The sequence below is a fragment of the Geotrypetes seraphini genome, chromosome 1 (genome assembly GCF_902459505.1).
Source record: "Geotrypetes seraphini chromosome 1, aGeoSer1.1, whole genome shotgun sequence".
Classification (NCBI taxonomy): domain Eukaryota; kingdom Metazoa; phylum Chordata; class Amphibia; order Gymnophiona; family Dermophiidae; genus Geotrypetes; species Geotrypetes seraphini.
The window spans coordinates 408,175,244-408,198,306 of record NC_047084.1 but is presented as its reverse complement, the minus strand read 5'-3'; the positions used below and the strand labels follow the sequence as shown (position 1 = coordinate 408,198,306).

At 45.2% G+C, this 23,063-nt stretch overlaps 1 protein-coding gene across 2 annotated transcripts in view; it reads right to left on the bottom strand.

Annotated features, from left to right (window-relative positions):
- Positions 1 to 9,157: 9,157 nt before the first annotated feature.
- NIPSNAP3A (nipsnap homolog 3A) overlaps positions 9,158 to 23,063 on the bottom strand; it is an 86,240-nt gene continuing 72,334 nt past the window's right edge. For both annotated transcript variants that reach the window (XM_033918371.1, XM_033918361.1), the window contains 2 exons: positions 19,831 to 19,917; positions 9,158 to 9,679 (listed from right to left, as the gene is read on the bottom strand). In XM_033918371.1, the coding sequence (XP_033774262.1) occupies positions 9,603 to 9,679; positions 19,831 to 19,917 (164 nt within the window). In that variant the 3' untranslated portion in view covers positions 9,158 to 9,602. The remainder of the gene's footprint in view (positions 9,680 to 19,830; positions 19,918 to 23,063) is intronic.

The window sequence follows — 23,063 nt, the reverse complement described above, 5'->3', positions numbered from 1 at the left end:
TGTACCAACACTAGAATCCAAAGATTTGGGAGAAGATAATCCTTCGCTAGGGATCAAAGTGCTTTTTCTACTTGAGGAGCCTAACTTCTCCTGTAAAATGGCTCACACTAGGAAGGAGGGAGTGGGAGGGAAAGAGATTCTGGGCCAAGGGGATGAAGAGGGAGAGAAAGAAACCCACAGCAGGAAAGAAAGGGGAGGGCAGGCAGGTGAGCCAGATGCTGGAAGCAGGGGGGGGGGAATAAAGAGGGAAAGAAGCTAGATGGGGTTGCAGAGAAGAGACACATTGGTGTAGAAAAGGATGACAGGGGAATCTGGACACAGGAACAGAAACAGAGGGGAAATTATGTGCATGGGGGCATAGGGACAGAGACATAAAGGGGACGATATATGGACACGGGGGGGGGGGGGGCAATGCCAGATACATAGGGGAGATATTAGAAATGGGGAAAATAGGAACACAGAAGCGAGATTGTTTGGGGACCGAGCTCGCAGGCTCCAGCGGCTTGCACAAATTACATTGTAACATGCTATGAAAGTAAGAGGGAGGGAGGTAGATAGATAGGCCGCACGAGAAGAACTGAAGGGTGGTAGAAAGGAACAGATGGTGAAGGAGGGAGGGAAGGGTGGTGGTGGAAAGGAATAGAACAGACATTGAAGGAGAATGGAGAGGAACAGACCCTGAAGGGAAATGTGGAAGATAGAGCGGGGAGAAGACATTGGAAGGGAAGACAGATGCCAGACTATGGGGGAGCAGAGGGAAGAAGATGGGTGCCAGACCAAGTTTGTCTTGTCTGTCCTTAATGTACACCCCTTTTTCTTCCTCACAAAATTTTACTTTTATAAGCTTAACCTTTTATCTCAATTTTAAAATTTTATTGTAAACCGGCTAGATACCCGTTGATGGTCGGTATATTAAAAATTAATAAAACTTGAAACTTGAATGAGAAGATGAGGAAAGCAGAAACCAGACAACAAAGGTAGAAAAAAAATTCTATTTATTTTCTTTTTCTTTAGGATAAAGTAGTATATTAGTTGTGTTGATAAAAATTTATAAACAAAGCCCTGCCAGCTGAACATCTCTTTCTCTAGTTCAGCAGCCAGAACTTTGATTTATAAGGAAGGAATAAGCTAAATATTGCAGTACTGAGGCTTATATGGATGCTGCGGGGACGATGATGGGGCGGTGAAAGGGATGGCGGTGACGGTGACGTGAAGGGAATGGCGGTGACGGGGTGGTGAAGAGGACGGTGGGCCGGGGATGGGGCAGTGACGGGGACAGATTTTTTTCCCTGTGTCATTCTCTACCTGGAAGCAGCCAGGGCAGCTTGCTGAGTCTGATTGAAGGAGGAACAGGTTGGGAATTCTCCTTTAGAATCCTGTATGCCTGAGCCCATGGTGATTGAAGAAAGTAATGTTCCGTTTGAAACACAGCCTGAACAAATGGAGATTGCATAAGAACTGTGAATCCAAAGGGAAAGGTTCTTTTACCTTGCTGTTAGGGCAGGAGTTATACTATTGGAAGCTGCCAGGTTTGTTTCCTGATTACATGGCTGGGTAAAGCACAGGATCCTATATGTTTTCTGTATAAACCTTAGTTTAGGTAAGACAAACACTGTGCAGAAAGACAGCCTGGAATTGCTCTGGTTTCATTTTACCAAACTTCGTGCATGCTTACAGCTGTTAGCTAATTACTATAGCAACCTGTGAAAGACAATTAGCACTGCCTGCCTTAGAAGTTAGAAAAATCTCTGACTAGAAGACTGCTCTGTTTGTCTGCTTGGTAACTACAGCTCAAGCTTAAAGAATAGTTTCTATCTAGCCATTTTCAGCAGGACTTTATTAAGGCTGAAAGAACCTTGGATTTTGATGGCCGATAGCCTACCTAATTATAAGACTCTGGTGAAGAGAAATGCTAGGATTGTGTTGTATTTGATAAAGCCCAGAGCAGACTGAATTATGTTTTGGTTTAAAGAAGTCATTGATAGCTTGTAAAGTTCATGCCACCGGTGGAACCGGGATTACTTTGTGTTGCTGAGGCCAGTGGCCTAATAAAGCTTATAATTTCCACTGAAGCCATTCTGACTCAGGGATTCTCTATAAAGGAACACACACCGGCTGTGCTAGGTGGTAACCTAGGGGTGTCCTACTTGAAGGTTTCCCCTACTTCAAAGGGGGCTCACGCCAATAGTTGAGTGCATGTTACTGCCTGGCTACCTAAAACCGCTCGGCCAAACAGAGGTGGTGACAGTGGTTAAAGGTGCTGAATCCAGATAGATGCAGCCCTTTCTGGGGTCATAATTGCAGGATCCTGGTACATCCAGACACATCCTGGCATATCCTGTGCTTTTGATAGGGAAAGAGTATATGGAATGGATGTTTCCTGCCTTATAGGTGGTCGAAGGTTCTGAAACCAGATAGATGCAGCTCTTCCTGGGGTCAGAATTGCAGGATCCTGGTACATCCTGGCATATCCTGTGCTTTTGATAGGGAAAGAGTATATGGAATGGATGTTCCTGCCTTATAGGTGGTTGAGGGTGCTGAATCCAGAAATATGCAGCCCTTCCTGGAGTCAGAATTGCAGGATCCTGACAGATCCTGCTGGATCCTGGATATCCTGCAAATCCTGAAACATCTTGGCATATCCTGTGCTTTTGATAGGGAAAGAGAGCATAGACTGGATGTTTTCTGCCTTATAGGTGGTTAAGGTTGGTGGGTAGGAAGCAGAGGGTTGGAGTGAAGGGCCATTACTTGTACTGGAGGAGGGTCACGAGTAGAGTTCCGCAGGGGTGGGTGCTTTGACTGCTGCTGTTCAATGTATTTATAAATGATCTAGAAACAGGGATGAGGTGCGAAGTAATAAAATTTGCAGACGACACCAAACTATTTAATGGGGCTAGGACTAAAGAGGACTGCGAAGATTTACAAAGGGACCTGAACAAGCTAGGGGAGTGGGCGATCAGATGGCAGATTAAGTTTAATGTGAAGAAATGTAAAGGCTTACACGTAGGGAACTGAAACCCGAGGTACAGCTACACTATGGGGAGGCTGTTATTGAGTGAGAGTACCCAAGAAAGGGATTTGGGGGTAATGGTGTACAAGCCCATGAAGCCGTTGGCACAGTGCGCAGCGGCCGCTAAGAAAACGAATAGAATGCTAGGTATAATCAAGAAGGGTATTACAACCAGAACGAAAGAAGTTATCCTCCCGTTGTATCGGGCGATGGTGCGCCCGCATCTGGAGTACTGCATCCAATATTGGTCGCCATACCTAAAGAAGGATATGGCAATACTCGAGAGGGTTCAGAAGAGAGCAACACATTTGATAAAAGGTATGGAAAACCTTTCATACGCTGGAAGATTGGAGAAACTGGGGCTCTTTTCCCTGGAGAAGTGGAGACTTAGAGGGGATATGATAGAGACTTACAAAATCATGAAGGGCATAGAGAAAGTGGAGAGGGACAGATTATTCAAACCTTCGAAGACTACAAAAACGAGAGGGCATTTGGATAAATTAAAAGGGGACAGATTCAGAACCAATGCTAGGAAGTTCTTCTTCACCCAGAGGGTGGTGGACACCTGGAATGCGCTTCCAGAAGGTATGGTAGGACAGAGTACGGTATTGGGTTTCAAGAAAGGATTAGATGTTTTCCTGAAGGAAAAGGGGATTGAAGGGTATAGATAGCGGATTAATATGCAGGTCCTGGACCTGATGGGCCGCCGCGTGAGCAGGCTGCTGGGCATGATGGACCTCTGGTCTGACCCAGCAGAGGCACTGCTTATGTTCTTAGGTTCTCAACTCTCTCTTAATAAGCTAATCCACTCGCTAGTCTGTTGTTTTGAACCAGATATTTACTGAAACCAAGTCTCTGCAGGCAAACACATACATAGAAACATAATGGCAGATAAAGGCCAAATGGCCCATCTAGTCTGCCCATCTGCAGTAACCATTATCTCTTCTCTCTAGGAGATCCCACGTGCCTATTCTACACCTTCTTGAATTCAGACATAGTATCTGTCTCCACCACCTCTTCTGAGAGATTGTTCCACGCATCTACCACCCTTTCCGTAAAAAAGTATTTCCTTAGATTACTCCTGAACTTATCACCTCTTAACTTTATCCAATGCCCATTAATTCCAGAGCTTCGTCTCACTAAAGTTTTATACAAGGGCTTCAATACCTCCTTTTTCCTACTGGCCATGCCTCTCCCTATGCACTCTAGCATCCTTCTAGCATTTGCCGGCACCTTTTCAACCTGTTTGGCCACCTTAAGATCATCATATACAATCACACCCAAGGAACGTAGGGAGAGAGGAGACATGATTGAGACGTTTAAGTATATTACTGGCCGTATCGAGATGGAAGAAGAGATTCTCTTTCTCAAAGGACCCTCAGCCACAAGAGGGCATCCGCTCAAACTCAGGGGCGGGAAATTTCATGGCGACATCAGGAAATATTTCTTCACCGAGAGAGTGGTTGATCCTTGGAACGAACTCCCGGTGCAGGTGATCGAGGCAAACAGTGTGCAAGAATTTAAGAGCAAATGGGATGCCCATGTGGGATCCCTTAGAGGGTTAAGCCAAGGGAACCTGTCACCAGGAGTAGGATCCCTAAGATCTTGGGGGTGGGTCAGTAGAGTGGGCAGACTTGATGGGCTATGGCCCTTATCTGCCGTCATCTTCTATGTTTCTATAAGTTCTTCACCCCCTAAACTGTACTGTTCCCTCAGGATTTTGCAGCCCTTAAAAGGGGAGGGTCCAACGACGCTCAGCAGTTCGACGCACGTTGAAGGCGAGCGTTAAAGGTGCTCGTCTTAGCGAGAGTGCCTTAAGAAGGGTAGCAGACACAGAAGCCACACAAACAGGTAAGGAGAGCAGAGGACAGCCGCAGCAGACACAGAAGCCACACAAACAGGCAAGGAGAGCAGAGGACAGCCGCAGCACACACAGAAGACACACAAATAGGCAAGGAGAGCAGAGGACAGCCGCAGCACACACAGAAGACACACAAACAGGCAAGGAGAGAAGAGGACAGCCACAGCAGATCGGCAAGTGGGCAGCAATGGAAGCAGCAGACAGAAGCAGGAAGTTGAGCTACCCAAATTTCTGCACCGTCTGCCATATCTATGACTACCTCCCCTCGGGGAGGCGGTCTTATGTGTGCACTCGATGCGGGGAACTGGAGACCCTAAAGAAACAAGTCAGACTCCTAGAGGGCAGAATACTGGACCTGGAAGCACTTCGAGTAGTGGAGGAGGACAGGGATGTAGAGAACGTCAAGCCAGAGGAAACCATCGAGGAAGAAGTCTAGGAGTTAGAGAAGTTCATCAAGGAGGCATAAAGGGAGGCCATGGAAAATCACCAGCTACAGTGGAACTGCTGTGATACACCTGCAGAGAGTGAGGACCATCTGGAGGACAACCACAAGGGAGAAATGGGTGACACCGCAGCGAGATCTGGAAACAGCAGAGGGAACTCACAAGAAGACGAGCCCGGTGCAAGCCAACACCAGGATGAGGGAAGATGGAAGTGCACAGAGGACACGGACCTATGGCTGGAGAGATGGACATACACCAGAGACATGGACCTGCAGCTAGAGAAGCAAGAGAGGGCAGCGATCATCGGGGGAGGGGCTCCATCATCAGATAAGTCGACAGCCACATAGCAGAAGGAAGACGAGATCGGCTGGTGACCTGCCTACCAGGAGCCAAGGTAGAAGACATAGTGAGCCGCATCAACAGGATCATCAACAGCGTGGAAGAGGAAGATACGGCTGTGGTGATCCATGTGGGGACAAACAACGTGAGCAACAGGAACTACAACAGGGAAGTACTGAAGGACAAGTTCCGGATGCTAGGAAGGAAGCTGAAGACCAGAACGCAGAGGGTAGCATTCTCGGAGATCCTGCCAGTACCCAGGGCCGATGAGAAGAGGCAGTCAACGCGTGGATGCGGCGCTGGTGTGAGGAAGAAGGATTCCACTTCGTGCGCAATTGGATGACTTTCTGGGGGTAGAGCAAGCTATTCAGGAAGGATGGACTCCACCTCAGCAGAGACGGAACGAGGCAAGCAACATCAAAAGAGAAATTGAGAAATTTTTAAACTAGGAAGAAGGGGAAAGCCGACAGTCGACCGAGAGTCGATGGTTCGAAAACTGGTATACACAGTGGATACCGTGCAGAAAGACAGCGGGGAACTCACCGGATTATAGGCAAGACAGAAATCCTGACAGATCAAAAGGAACACAAGAGGGAAGGAAATGCAAGAAAGTAAAAGGCCGCAAACTCAAGTGTATGTACACGAAAGCAAGGAGCCTAAAGAATAAGATGAGTGAATTAGAAGCTATGGTACAAAAAGATAACCAGCATCATGGAAACATAGTGGAATGAAGAAAATGTCTGGGACACTGGGATATAAGCTATACCGCAGAGACAGAGTGGGACAAAAAGGTGGGGGCATACGTCAAAGAGGGAATCGAGTCTACCGGAGAGAACACAAAGAATAAGTCAGAGTCTCTATGGGTCAAAATTATGGGAAGAAATGGAACGGAAACGAAGATCGACATCTACTACCGACACCCAGGGCAGAAATTGATGGAGAAATAACACATGAGATTAAACACAACTGCAAGGGAGGCAACGCAGTTATCATGGGTGACTTCAATTATCCGGGGATAGACTGGAACCTAGACACCTCCGGCTGCGGTAGGGAGATCAAGTTCCTGGATGCTGTAGGTGATTGCTTCCTGGAACAATTTAAGGAAAATACAAAAGGAAACGCAATCCTGGACTTGATTCTTAATGGACTACGAGGACCGGCGTAAGGTATAGAAGTAGAGTGAACACTGGGAACTAGTGATCACAATATGATCCACTTCGAACTGAACACAAGGACGAAACATTAATCCAGAACGACGGCCATGGCTATATTCTTTCTAAAAATGGATTTCATAACCTTGTATACATGTGGGAGCCAAATATCACCAAAATAGATTATAGTCCTCATTTTACAAACCCTTTTCGGGTTTAATATATGCATTAATCACCCAAGGGGATTGATGGATGATGGATAACTGTTTTTATGGTTGCTTGAGGGAAGTGTCTTAGAGAGAGTGAGAGTGTGAGTGAAAGAGAGATCCGCGGCTCAGGACCTTTGCCATTTCTGCTTCGGGGCTGGAGCGAGGGGATTCATGGCCCAGACTACTGACGCTACTTTGGGTTTTGCTTGAGGGAGGGTGGGTTTGCGGCTCAGGACTGCTGCCACTACTTCAGGGGACTTTTTTTTTCTGGTGTTTTTTTTTGCCAGTTTGTTGAGAGTGCCAGTTGATTGAATACCAGTTAACTGAGATTCAATTAATGAGTTGCTGAACTGGCTTCTATAAACCAGACTTACTCTTGCAAGTAAGACAATACAACCTTAGAGGTCATTTACTAATTATTACACTCATCCCTCAATATTTGCGGGAGTTAGGGGAAGAGCTGGCCCGCGAATATTGAAAATTTGCTAATAACTTTTGTGCCGACTCTGACCACCCCCGCCTCCCTCCTTAAGTTGATTAATACCCAAGGCTGCAGCCAAGTGCACCGGACCTTACCTGGTGGTCTAGCGGTCTTTCGGGGCAGGAATGATTTTCTGATGCTCCTGCCCTGTACAGATCACTCATCCAAAATAGCTGCCGTGAGTTCCCGTAATCTCTCGAGAGACTACGGCAACTCAAGAAGGCCATTTTGGATGAGTGATCTGCACAGGGCAGGAGCGCAGGAAGATCGCTCCTGCCCCAAAAGACCGCTAGACCACCAGGTAAGGTCTGGGGGAGGTGGGGATGATTCCGGTTTTAGGAAATCGTGAATAATCGAAATCACAAGATCTAAAAACGCAAATCGGGAGGGGGAAGTGTAATGCAAAATGTTACCTGCCTTGGGTCCATTTTATTCCTGTGGCAGAGAGCACACAATAAAAAAATCCTTTAGTAGCATTTCTTACAGATGTTTATAATATTTGAAATTCCACATGTTCAACACATACTCAATGAAGAAATGAACTCTAAATGAATCTTTTCAGATTTGTTGTTTTATTTTAAATAAATATATATGAGTCACAAGTAGTCAAGTTATAACAATTTCAGTAGATAGGGCATTTAAATACATTTTATCTGAGGCATGATTCATGTGATATTCAGTTCATGAAAATGAATTTAACTATTACAAGACTGAAAGGAACTTCAAAACAAAGGGCTAGATGCACTAAAGTCAGTGATCGTCGCTAAACCTGTTTTCACAGCTTTAGTGACGATTACTTCTACTGATCCGATGCACAAAATGGCACAAGGGAGGAGCCCAAGGCTTCTGATCCAATCAGGGCCTTAGGCCCCTCCCAGTGGCAGGAAGAAGTGGGCATCCCTCCTGCCTTTTTTTCGGGGGGAGGGGGGGAATGAGTGAGCGGGAGCCTTCGTGGCAGGAGTGAGTGAGCATCTCTCCTGCCTTTTTTTTCAGGGGGGTGGAGGATAGAGGGGAGATCTTGGCAGGAGGGAGTGGGTTTCCCTCCTGCCATCTTTTTTTTGGGGGGGGGCTAGCGTGGGGAGGGGGGTTAATGGGACAGATGGTACGTGTTTAAGTCATGCAGAACATCTGTTCCATTAAATAAAAAGCAAAAGCCCTGACAGCAATAGTAGGAGGCTGCTTCCCCTGTCACTACTGTTAGGGTTCTGTGCAAGTGGCAATCACTCACTGAGTAATTGAGTCAGTGGGTTTGCATGCAAATGATTTGCACCGATTTGCACCTCTGTGCAAATCATTTGCTTGCAAACTTGATAGTGATTCAATCGCTGTTGGAAAATCAGCCACAGAATTGGCCAACAGCGATTGAGTCACTATCTTTAGTGAATCTAGCCCCTAGTCAGATATATGTCAATATGCAAGCTTTTGGTGTGGGATGGGAAGAACAGGATTAGGCAAACTCTATTCATTTGTTAACACTCTCTCATGATTCACCCCCATTTTATTCAAAGGTACAAAGATCACTTCAGACTTTTTCGGTAAAGAAAAATGATGATACCTTTTTTATTGAACTAACTTAATTCATTTTTTTGATTAGCTTTCGAAGGTAACCCTTCTTCAGATATGAAAAAAAGGTTACCTTTAAAAGCTAATCAAAAAATGCATTATTAGTCCAATAATTATTTGTTTTATTTTATTTCTATATATTACCTGGGTAAAGAAAGATATCTTGCTACTTTGATAACATCCTGGATTGACCTAAACCATGAAACACCTAAGGAAACAGATACTTGCTTTCCACCAAATTTAAGAATCCCTATATCTGTAGATGACGGGCTCTATACAAAAAGAGAAAATATGAATCACCTTCCCCAACATATAGCCTAAATAATATAAGAGTGACATTAGCATAATGCCAGGTTTGGTGAGCCAATTCAATAAACAATCAAAAAGTGTTAAAACATTGCCTAGTATATTTATATAAAACAGCAAAAGGTCTCAGATGTCTTCTCAGTATTGATCCATGGATTTTGACATTAGTTGGTGACTACTGGATTGCTAAATTGGCTGGTCATGAGCAGCTTATGATTGTTATATAGGCTGGTGGAGAGCTACTTCAGTGGAGAAAATGGTAAAGGAATCAGGAGCGCGTTCTGTTGCGATTCCAGGAATTTTACACTCTCTCTCACTAAAACCAAAAACACAAAAAATAAAATTACAGGCAAAATATTAAAAGGCCTACTACCCAACAGGAATTTACTTCATGATTTTCAACAGTCTTAGCCTATTTTTAAAAAAGCTAAAAACCACTGGTTATATTGGGAGGAAACTGTTGTGAGAATGTGTACATTAAAAAAACCCCCAAAAAACAACTAAGAGACTTATAGGAAAACTGACTATGGTATGTCATTAAAACATGAATAGGAATGAAGCCACTATGCAGCATCAGTTGCTGCCTTTATCAGGCCCAGGCAAAGAGAGGCCACAACTCTAGACTGTTAAATTTTTCCCTGCACTATGGAGAACAGGGAGCTAATGGTGGAAGTTAGGCATGGGAAGGGATGAGAGTGGAAAGAGGGACTGCAATAAAGGGGCATATATATAAAAAAAAAATGAAAACAAAATGGATAAAACAAAACGAATCTAAAACAAAACTACTCTAGCTCGGCCCAAAATTCGAACACCTGCCTACACTTTTCGCACTACCCACAGGCGATACATTACAGCTCGAATTCTCATGCAAGGTCCTTGGTATCACTATCGATTCCTCTCTCTCCCTCAATGACCACCTCAACTCCTTGGCAAAATCATGCTTTTTCAGCCTTCACATGCTGAGGAAAGCTAGATTCTACTTCAGCCAACACACTTTGCCATCCTTGTCCAATCCATCATCCTCTCCAAACTAGATTACTGCAACGCCATCTACTTAAATCTATCAAAAAAAAAGTATTCTAAGACTCCAGCTAATCCAGAATACTGCAGCCAAACTGATCTTCTCAAAACGCAAATCTGACCATGCCTCCCCACTCCTTGCCAAACTTCACTGGCTCCCAATAATCTCCAGAATCCATTTCAAATGTTCCTGCCTGGCTTTCAAGATCATTCACGGAATCCTCCCTCCTCTTATCCCACTGTCTTTCAACTCCTCCAGTCCCGACTCCTCCAGAACTGCCCAAAGGCTTAAACTAGCCTTCCCCTCTCCACGTGGCATCCACTATGCAGGCAAACTGGGAAAATCCCTTCTCTTCAAAATCACAGGTCTTTGGAACGACCTCACCACCCCGCTGCGGAACCTGAGCTCCCTTCAGTTATTCTGCAAACAACTGAAAACCTGGCTTTTCAGCAAATTGTAGCTCTATCCTTCCCCCCTTTCTCTCCCTCCTTTTACACATAAGTTCATGTAATCCTTTTTCTTCTTCTCTACCCACTATTTTAAGTTCTTGTAAACCGTGTCGAGCTCCATACTCATGGAGATGATGCGGTATATAAACTTAAGGTTTAGATTAGATTAGATTAGAAAACAATAAAACTGATTATTAAAAGGAAAAATTTAATTTTTATCCTGGCACCCAATTTTTCAAAATATTTCTGTTCTTGATTGTAAACCACCTTGATGACCCTATTGATGGGCTGTATATCAAGTGCATAATAAACTTGGAAATATCTTGTTAAATGGTTATTTACAATAAACATTCATAAACAAGATACAAGAAAGCACAGTTACTTACCGTAACAGGTGTTATCTAGGGACAGCAGGCAGCTATTCTCACATATGGGTGACGTCATCGACGGAGCTCGGATGCGGACGCCTCACAAGCAGACCTGCTTGAAGAAACTTGAAGTTTCAAGTCGCCCGCACTGCGCATGCGCGAGTGCCTTCCCGCCCAGCGCAGGGTGCGTCTCCTCAGTTCAGATAGCTAGCAGAGAAGCCAACCAGGGGAGGTGGGTGGGTTGTGAGAATAGCTGCCTGCTGTCCCTGGATAACACCTGTTATGGTAAGTAACTGTGCTTTATCCCAGGACAAGCAGGCAGCCTATTCTCACATATGGGTGACCTCCAAGCTAACCAGAATGGGATGGTGGAAGCGTTGGCAACTTAGGAGAATAAATTTTGTAATACTCTCTGGCCAAACTGTCCATCCCGTCTGGAGAAAGTATCCAGACAATAGTGAGAAGTGAAGGTATGAACCGAGGACCAAGTAGCAGCTCTACAAATTTCCTCAATAGGTGTAGATCTGAGGAAAGCTACTGAAGCTTCCATTGCTCTGACTTTATGTGCTGTGACTTTACTGTGAAGGGGTAATCCAGCCTGGGCATAGCAAAAAGAGATACAAGCCGTCATCCAGTTTGAGATGGTACGCTTAGAAATAGGATGGCCCAACTTATTTGGATTGAAGGAAACAAAAAGTTGAGGAGCAGTTCTGTGTGGTTTGGTGCGTTCCAAGCAGAAGGCCAAAGCACGTTTACAGTCCAGAGTATGAAGAACTGATTCTCCAGGATGAGAATGAGGCTTTGGAAAAAATACTGGAAGGACGATGGATTGGTTGAGATGAAATTCCGGGACCACTTTAGGTAGGAATTTAGGATGAGTACGAAGAACCACCTTGTCATGATGGAACACAGTGAATGGTGGGTCAGTTACTAAAGCTTGCAGTTCACTGACTCTTCGAGCAGAAGTGAGGGCTATGAGAAACACCACTTTCCAAGTGAGATACTTCAGATGAGCCTTATCGATTGGTTCAAATGGAGGCTTCATCAGTTGAACAAGGACAACATTGAGGTCCCAAACCACAGGAGGCGGTTTGAGAGGAAGTCCTTTCATGAATCTGGAAACCACCGGGTGAGCAGAGAGGGGTTTCCCTTCAATAGGCTGATGGAAAGCCGCAATTGCACTGAGATGGACTCGGATAGATGTAGACTTGAGGCCAGAATTGGATAAGTGCAAAAGGTAGTCCAAAACAGAAGATAAGGAGGAATGTTGAGGCTCCTTATGATGAGAAAAACACCACGTAGAAAATCTAGTCCAGTTTTGGTGATAGCATTGTCTAGTGATAGGCTTCCTAGAAGCTTCTAAAACATCTCTTACAGATGGAGAAAACTGAAGAGGGGTTATGTTGAGAGGTACCAAGCTGTCAGGTGTAGAGACTGCAGGTTGGGATGAAGCAGAGATCCTTGACTCTGTGTAAGCAGAGAAGGAAAAACTGGTAGAGGGCATGGCTCCCTGCTGCTGAGTTGAAGTAGAAGGGAGTGCCAAGGTTGTCTTGGCCACCGAAGAGCAATTAGAATCATGGTGGCATGATCGTTCTTCAACTTGACCAGAGTCTTGAGAATGAGAGGGAATGGAGGGAATGCATAGAGGAAGAGATTCGTCCATGCCAGAAGAAAAACATCTGCCTCGAGGCGATGAGGAGAGTATATCCTGGAGCAGAACTGAGGCAGTTTGAAGTTGTGGGGAGCTGCAAAGAGGTCTATCTGAGGTGTTCCCCACTGTGAAAAAATGTGATGAAGAGGCGAGGAATGGAGTGTCCATTTGTGAGGTTCAGTAGACAACTCAAGTTGTCCGCCAAGCAATTCTTCGCCCCTTGAATGTAGACAGCTTTGAGGAAGGTGTTGTGGTGGATTGCCCGGTCCCAAACCTTCAGAGCTTCTTGACAAAGGGAGGCAGACCCCGTCCCTCCCTGTTTGTTGACATAATACATGGCGACTTGGTTGACCGTCCGAATGAGGACTACTTGGTCATGAAGCAGATGTTGAAAAGCATTGAGAGCTTTGAGGATCACTCTGAGTTCCAACAGATTGATATGACACTGACAATCCGTACTGGTCCAGAGGCCTTGAGTACGGAGACCATCGAGATGAGCGCCCCAAGCGTAGGTCGAAGAGTCTGTCGTGAGGACCTTCTGATGGGGGGGGGGGGGGAGCATTTGAAAAAGCAAGCCTCTGGAAAGATTGGAAGAGAGCATCCACCAACGGAGAGACTTCTTCAAGGAAGGAGTGACTGAAATGTGTCGAGAAGGAGGGTCGCATACTTGCATCCATTGAGATGCCAGGGTCCACTGAGGAATTCTGAGGTGAAGTCTTGCAAAAGGAGTCACGTGTACTGTGGAGGCCATGTGACCCAGAAGTACCATCATGTGTCTCGGTGAGATGAAAGAGCGGGAAGACACGGTATTACAGAGTTGAAGAAGAGCTTCCAGTCATTGTTGTGGAAGGAATGCTCTGAGTTGGACAGTGTCCAGAACAGCTCCAATGAATTGTAGATTCTGTGAGGGCTGAAGTTGAGATTTGGGAAAGTTGATTTCGAATCCCAAACTTTGTAGGAACCAGGTAGTCCGTTGGGTCGCTACAATAATCCCTTGAGATGTGGAATCATTGATGAGCCAGTCGTCGAGGTAGGGAAATACCTGAAGACCATGATTCCTTAGAGCTGCTGCTACCACTACCAGGTACTTGGTGAACACTCTGGGAGATGAGGCCAGGCCGAAGGGTAGTACTCTGTATTGATAGTGCAGATTCCCCACCCGAAATCTGAGATATTGACGGGAGGCCGGATGAATGGGGATATGAGTGTAGGCCTCCTTGAGATCCAGAGAGCACCAGTCGTTCTGCTCGAGAAGGGGATAAAGAGATGCCAGGGACAACATTCGAAACTTTTCTCTGACTAGAAATTTGTTGAGTGCCCTGAGTTCCAGAATGGGTCGCAGATCGCCCGTCTTCTCCGGAACAAGGAAGTAACGGGAATAAAACCCCTTGTTCTGCTATGCCAAGGGAATTGGTTCGATGGCATGGAGACGAAGCAGAATGTGAGCTTCCTGAAGAAGAAGGGCGGTCTGGGATGGACTGGAAGGATACTCTCTTGGAGCAAGCTCTGGTGGAACCTGAGTGAAATGAAGAGTGTATCCTTCCCTGAGGTTGGATGTGATTGTTGTCCATCGAAGGTAAAAAAGATGGAGACGACCTCCAAAAGGAAAACAGGACAGAGACAGAACGGTGGAGGTCAAGCTCTGTTTCAAACAGTCAAAAAGGCTGTTTAGTAGGATTTTTCCTGATGTCTCAAGAGCTACGCAGTTAAGGAGGAAGGAATTTTTGAAATTGAGAGAAAGAGTTTTAGCTCTTGAGGCATCATTCTATTTAAAATTTCCATGTAAATGTCTTGTTCAATTACAAGACATTGAATATGTATTTTGGGATCCCATCCAATTGCAACAATTTCTAATGGCTAGAGAACAGAAATGAGGTTTGTTGGTTTAATGTTTCACTACTGAGAATAATTGGAGGAAAGTCAGAGTCCCCAAAATAAGGAATGGTTAAGATTCGATGAATCAGTAACCAATTCTTAGTTTTCTTTATATTTAAATGTTAGTTGATGTTTAGGTTTGACTCCCCAAATTTTGTGGGCTTGAAAAGGAATTTTGTATTGTATGTATAATTATTGTATAATTCTGTGAAATAATCCTTTTTCTTTGGTATCATTTTATATTATAAATTGTTAAATTTTGCATAAATAAAAAAAAAAAAGGCTGGTGCAGCAGAAGGTTGAGATTTTTATTGCTTCTGAGCAGGAGTTGGCTTTAGCATAGGTCTGACAAAAGAAACAAAGGTTTTGTCATGCTCAGACAATTCTATGGTGGCTGCCTCAATGGATTCATCGAAGAGGTCATTGCCAGCACAAGGAATATTAGCCAAGGTGTCCTGAAAAATAGGATCCATGTGAATGGTACGAAGCTAAGCGAGGTGGCGCACTGCAACAAAACAAGCAGCCGCTCGGGCAGACAACTCAAAGGCATCATAAGAAGACTGGAGGAGACGCAAGCTGAGTTGTGATAGAAAAACTATGACATCTTGAAATTCAAAGTGTTTTTGAGTATGCAAATAACTCAAAAATTTAGGCAAAAGAAGTAATAAAATGAAAAGTATCATTAAGGATTTTAGACGACATCATAGCATTTTAAGAGATGCGACGTCAAAATTCGTCCATAGACTTCCCATCCCTTCCAGGAGTGCAATGTGCCTGGAACGGTATGAGGAATGGTATGAGGAGATCCAGTAATGCCCTGCCTGGAGAAGGACTCGAGGACGTCGAGGCAGCCTGGGTCAAAGATGAAACTTCGGCTGGAAAAAAGGCATCAAAAGAATAGGGAGACATGGACGAGGTAATCGAGACCGCTGAGTCATCGAGGTGTGGAAGTGGATACCTCGATCGAGAAGTCGACGGTCTAGGAGATGCAGGTGTAGATCGAGGCTTAGTGGAAGACAGGCGCTCCTTAGAAGAAGAGCGATGCCTAGAAGCATGCCTCGAACGTCGATGAGAACTGTGCTTGGAAGCAGATCTCAAAAGTCGAGGAGCCTTCGCCCCGGCAATGGAAGCAGGCAATGCCACTAGGGAATGGATGGGGCTTGGAGCTGTGGATCAAAGCTCCAGAGGCTGGATGGAGGAATCTCGATGCACTCCGAAAGACTCTGCTCCTTGCATGGAGGGTGAGGAGTCCTGTCGAGGCATGTGCAAAGACTCTGCTCCTTGCTTCACGTGCTGAGATGCCAGACCAGACACTCGCAAAGGCTGTGCTGCTTGCATCGAGTGTGAATATGTCAGACTAGACACTCGCAAAGATTCTGCTCCTTGTATCGAGTGTGTATATGCCAGACCAGACACTCGCAAAGACTCTGCTCCTTGCATCGAGTGTGTATATGCCAGACCAGACACTCGCAAAGACTCTGCTCCTTGCATCGAGTGTGTATATGCCAGACCAGACACTCGCAAAGACTCTGCTCCTTGCATAGAGTGCTAATCTGGAGCTCGGGACAGAAACAAAGACTCGACCTCGTGGGAGACTGCTGATTTCCCAGCTGAAGTGGAAGAGGCATTGTCGAGGCAGAACTATATTTGCTCAATAACTGAACAAATTGCTGCCCAAACATGGTCTGGAAAGAAGCTGGCAAGGATGGATCCGCGTCTGAAACCGAACCACCTGCCTTGGCTGGAGGTTCCACCAAGGCAGTGGAAAAGTGCTTTGACTTGGAAGTCTTAGGCACCTGAAACACCACCGGTGGAACTGTCTGCTGCGCTAGCTCACCTGAGGATACAGGGGAAGATACAGCAGTTGTCGTTGAGGAAAGAGCCGTTGCAAACGAGGAAGGGGTGATGAGGCTCGAGATCGAAGCAGTGGAGGCTGGTGGACCCTCGGTCGAAGTCGAGGCAGGGGTCGACTTCGGAGTCGAGGAAGAAGTGGATTACATCTGGAAGAGCCTCCCCACTGAAAGTAGACGATGTGTAAGCACGAAGTTGAAGAGCAGCACAGCGGTCGCACGACTTCGGTTGATGGTGAGGCCCAAGGCACTTAAGGCACCTGGTACATGGGACCGGGAGAGAAATTGCACGCTGACACTGGCAACATTTCATGAAGCCGGTAGCTGGCCGGGACATAGAAGGAAAAAACAGCCGCTGTAAGGTTGAAACCCGTGGGCTGCGGCCAAGCGGCCTGCCCCGGGGGAAGAAAGAAAAAAAATTAAAAAACAAAACAAGAAATAAAAGAAATAAAAAACAGCGATTCGTGAAGAAAATAACACAAAACCACAGTGAGAGAAGGCACGAAGGTAGTTAGTTAAACGCAGAGAGTCAAAGATGGACTTCTCAGCTCCGCGGAAAACTGAGAACTGAGGAGACGCGCCCTGCGCTGGATGGGAAGGCACTCGCGCATGCGCGGTGCGGGTGACTTGAAACTTCGAGTTTCTTCAAGCAAGTCTGCTTGTGAGGCGTCCGCATCCGGGCTCCGATGACATCACCCATATGTGAGAACAGACTGCCTGGGATAATAAATGTTTCCTTTTCCTTGGTTGTCAGCAATAGTAATAATTTCGGTTTGTATCTCATCTTTCAAAGAGTGACTTGTGGTGGTACATAAATAAAACACAAAGGCCCCGATTCACTAAAGTCAGCGATTGTCGCTAAACTGTCGATAAATGATCGCTGCTAACTGACCCGATACACAAAACGGCCCACCACGTGTTTTTCCCCTCGATCTCCCATGCAACTTTTATAAAACCCGATGCAAAAAAGACAAGCAACTGATTCACTAACATTTGCTTGGCTATTTTAACTCGAGTTTTACGATCCTTAAACCCGACTGCTGTAGACCGACAGGTCTGCCTGGTTTTGGGTTTTTTTCATGGCACAGATATTTTGCATGTATTACACATGAAAATCTCTGCCCCATTAAAAAAAACAAAAAAACCCTAGGCAAACCTGTCAAAAAACTGCCCCCTCCCCAGCATATGGCAACCCACAAATGGCAGGAGAGATGCCCACTCCCTCCTGCCATCTGACGCTCCCCCCACCGCACTGATAAATATGGCAGGAGAGATGCTCGCTCCCTCCTGCCATCGGTGCCATCTGCCCCTCCCCCTGCCCGCCCGCCCAACAGGCCTACCCCGTGCCAAACACCCCCTCATGCCAAAATGGCAGTTAGGATGCCCACTCCCTCCTGCCACCGCAATGCCCACTCTCCTCCCCTCATACCTTTCTCGTTGGAGCAGAAGGAATCGCAAACACCTCCTGCTCCTCTGCCCAGCCTGCTATGCCACTGGGCCTTAGGCCCCGCCCCGGTGCATCATGTGATGCACAGGGAAGGGCCTAAGGACCTGATTGGCTCAGCCTCATGCTCCTCCCTTAGGAGGGGTCTGAGGCATCTGAGCCAATCAGGGACTTCCTTAGGGACAGCAGGCAGATATTCTCACATGTGGATGATGTCAGTTCCATACACAAGCTAAGAAGGTGGGTGGGATGTAAGAATATCTGCCTGCTGTCCCCGGATAATACCGGTAAGTAACTGACAAGCAGGCAGCATATTCTCACATGTGGGACTCCCTAACTTACTGCAATGGGATGGAGGGATAGTTGGCAATTAAGAGAATAAATTTTGTTACACTGCTCGGCCAAAGTGACCATCCCTTCTGGAACAGGATTCTAGACAGTGACAAGACGTGAACGTGTGAACTGAGGACCAAGTAGCTGCTTTGCAGATTTCATCTATGGGAATGGAACATAAGAATGCAACTGAAGATGCCATAGCTCGGACCTTATGTGCTGTTTGAAGAAGCACGGAGAAGAAGAAAAAAAGATCGCTAAAAATTCAAGATGGCCACTGGAACCACATTCGTGCCAAAAACACAATGTTTTTTTCACACTTCCCAAAGTCCAAAAATGGAAATTTTAGGATTTTTCAGGAGGGAAAACATGCAGAAACTCAGAAAACCCCACTTTTTAAACTTTCCCCAACGTCTTGCACAAGCTGTCAGCTCCTTGTACTCACTGTGACTTGATACACTGGACTCCACCTGCTCACAGCTCTTTCTCAGTACCTGTAGAAGAATTCACTGCCACAATGCTGGGAATTCTCTCACAAAGCTGATCTTCCGGCTGCCGGTCAGACACCACTGTCTGACTATGAATCTACCCCAGCAGACCACCAGATGCGCACCAGGATGGGCAGAGGCGCAAAAACACAGCCAGCATGCTGCGGAACACCACTGAGCCCCCTAAGCGTGCCAAACAGTCTGCAATTGACCCCTGCTTAACAGAAGGTGAGACTACTTCAGGGATGGCCCTGAGCTCCAAGGAAAACTACGCAGACTGGCTAATAGGTACCCAAAAATGGATCGGTCTGTCAGCTACAGACCGAAGTCTGTGAATTCTCAAGCAGGCAGAGCTCCAAAATTGCTTCCAACGTGAAATTACCCGAAAAGGGGACATTATTACATCAAATTTAAAACCATAAAATGGAGAGAGAACACACACAGATGCAGACATGCTTGCGGAAGGAAAGATTGTAGATGGTGCTAAACCGATCAGTAGAGTACTACACAGGCAGAGTGAAAAATCTGGAGTGGATTCCTTCTGCAGAGCTTGCGAGTATATTGTCTAGAATGTCTCACCTATTACACTGGAAAAGCAATTTTAACTGGTCAGTGGTTGTTTCTGGCAGTTAAATTGTTTTGAATATCGACCAGTTTATTTTTTTCACAGAGGGCATAGCTGGGCATTTCTGTGTTAATCAGTTAGCATGTCTGCATTACCATATGCTGATTATCAACATTTGTGCATAACCATTAAATTCATAAAATGGAAAATCGGCCATTTTCTAGCTGCATTAAAAAATGGCCTTACAGTGCAGAAAAGACCTGTGTATGGGAGCACTAAGGCCACTTTTTAGTGTAGCTTAGTAAAAGGAGCCCTGTGTGTTGATAATATTATAATTGAATACTGCCATCTTGTAGCAATTGTTGAGTGAACCTTTTCAGAATGAATAGCATGAATATATAAGGGTAGTTAAAAGTAATTTACCAGCTGCTACCACTCTGGCATCCTCATGGGCCATGTGTCTTCCAGTAGCACGACTGTCTGCATTCTCATTCCACCACAGCGCATGAACTATAATGAGAAAACCCCCCAAAACAAAAAAAAACAAAACATTACTGTAATATTCTAGCTAAACTGTTATGGCTTTTACTTTTTTTTTTTTTTTTTTACCAAAAATCATACTTTTTAATCTTACTTTTTAATGCCAATTAAAAGAATATTCAATAGTTATGAAAGATTTCTCAAAGACACTATCAAAAATACTCAAACTAAAATGCATTTACATGGACCATCATAACAGAGAAAACCAATTTATAAGAGAGATCACAGTTTCTCAAATCTAATCATTGGTCTGTTTTCTTATCCTTGAAAAGGAAAAATTAGATCTTACCTGCTATTTTTTATTTTATTTTGTCAAACCAGACCGCTCCAGAACAGGAATGGGACTTGAAATACTGCTTTTCTTTGGTTACAATCACATCAGTTTACATATTATATGCAGGTCTGAACAGAACATAAGAATTGCCGCTGTTGGGTCAGACCAGTGGTCCATCGTGTCCAGCAGTCTGCTGATGCGGCGGCCCTCTGGTCAAAGACCAGCGCTCTAATTAAGACTAGCCCTACCTGCGTACATTCTGGTTCAGCAGGAACTTGTCTAACTTTGTCTTGAATCCCTGGAGGGTGTTTTCCCCTATGACAGACTCCGGAAGAGCGTTCCAGTTTTCTACCACTCTCTGGGTGAAGAAGAACTTCCTTACGTTCATACGGAATTTATCCCGTTTCAATTTTAGAGCGTGCCCTCTTGTTCTCCCTACCTTGGAGAGGGTGAACAACCTGTCCTTATCTACTAAGTCTTCAGTACCTTGAATGTTTCAATCATGTCCCCTCTCAATCTCCTCTGTTCAAGGGAGAAAAGGCCCACTTTACACTTATCCACGTTGAACCTCATTTGCCATGTCGATGCCCATTTCTCCAGCTTGATTATATCACATTGTAGATCTTCGCAATCCCCGTGTCTTCACTACTCTGAATAATTTTGTATCGTCAGCAAATTTAATCAACTCACTCATCGTACCAATGTCCAGATCATTTATAAAGATGTTGAAGAGCACGTGTCCAAGCACCGAGCCCTGCGGCACCCCACTGGTGACGCTCTTCCAGAATGAGTATTGTCCATTTACCCCCCACTTTCTGCTTCCTATGCTCCAGCTAGTTTTTAATCCACATATCTCACCCTCGATTGCATGGCTCGCAATTTTCCGAAGTAGTCGTTCATGCAGAACCTTGTCGAACACCTTCTGAAAATCCAGATATACATTGTCGACCAAGTTGCCCTTGTCTATCTGCCTGTTCACTCCCTCGAAAAACTGCAGCAAGTTCGTTAAACAAGATCTGCCTTTTGCTGAAACCGTGCAGGCTGGTCCTCATCAGACCATGTCCGTCAAGGTGATCAATGATGCAGTCCTTTATCAGCGCCTCTACCATCTTTCCCGGTACCGAGGTCAAACTCACCGGTCTGTAGTTTCCCGGCTCTCCCCTCGAACCTTTTTTGAAGATTGGTGTAACATTCGCCACCTTCCAATCTTCCAGAATCTTTCCCGATTTGATCGACAGATTGGCTATTAGTTGATGCAGTTCAGCTATGGTCCCTTTCAGTTCCTTGATGACCCGGGGATTTATCGCTCTTGAACCTATCGATCTGCCTGCATACTCTTCTAGACTGACCGTCAATCCTGTCAGTTTACCGTCTTCATTTCCAGCATATAGCCTGATGGGTTCTGGCATGCTGTGTATATCCTCTTCGGTAAATACAGACGCAAAAAATGTGTTCAGTTTGTCAGCGATTGCTTTGACCTCCTTTAGCACTCCCTTTATTCCATGGTCATCCAACGGTCCCACCGCTTCCTTCGCGGGTCGTTTCCCCTTAATATATCGAAAGAACGGCTTGAAGTTTTTCGCCTCCTTGGCTATTTTTTCCTCGTGGATAGAAATACAGAAATAAAATAGTTCTGTGTGACTCACCCCTTAAAAATGTCCCAATATTTCCTCTAATAGCAGTTGACAAAAGTAAAGATATTTCCTTGTGAACAAAAATTTTTCATTAAATTATCCTTTGAAATCTTCTTACCGATACAAACACAGACATGTGCCTGCACACATAAAAACTGCACAGATGTTGGAACAAACTCCATGATCCATGCTCTGATATTTGTTAATTTAGCAATATGCTTATGGCTATTCTGAATTTTACTAAGCTACTGAATGTTTAACATAGCTTAGAGGGAACATTGCTTCCCCTGTACAAGCACCACACTTTAAAGAAAAAAGAAAATAAAGAGGAACAATATGGGCACTTTCAAACACAGCAAGGAAGAACTCCTTCACTGTCTACCAGCTGCCTTCTTCAGTACTTCTGTTACTGATAATACGATGCACACTGAATACACAATAGGGAATTATGTACCCCCCCAAAAAAAAAAAATCAAAATATTGCATGCCAAAATAATTCAGCATATTAAATAGAATAGTATTTGCAGGGGGGTCACGTAATGTGCATGGTCTAAACAAGATGCCCTGAGGAGCATCTCCTGGAACCGTGCTACCAATTTTGTACATCCTTCTGCTTTCTTTACACAGATTTTCCCCAAACCAGCACAAATTAAGCGATAAATATCAGAGGGATCTCATCCAAGTTCCAGCCGGAAATTTGAGGGGGTTATGCTACATTAAGGAGCCCAAAATCATCGTACCACACCAAGTAGGCCTGCACTTTAGATGGTGGCAGAAAACAGGCCTGCCGCAGAGCTATCGGCTTCTATCCCTCCAGTGATTCTTGGGGAGTTAGCGGTACTGGAACTTAAAAAGCATCTAACTGCTATACTAGATGATAAAAATGTCTAGCCTGCAGGTCGTAATTCAGGAGGTTAAAGATGGACTTACTGCTTTAAACACCAGGGTGATGCATATGGAAGAGCGCCTGGTGCAAACGTAAACAACGACGGATTCTCTCTTGACCCGGATCCAAGTTTTAGAATGTACGACTCAACAACTACAGTACAGAGTAGAGGATCACGAGAACTGAGCATGCAGGAATAACCTGCGGGCTATAGGAGTCCCGGAATCGATCAAGGAGGGGGATCTCCGGTCTTGGCTGGAAACATGACTGCCCTCTGCGCTATAGATGAGAGAGGATCTCCCGCGCTTGTTCTTGTAACATG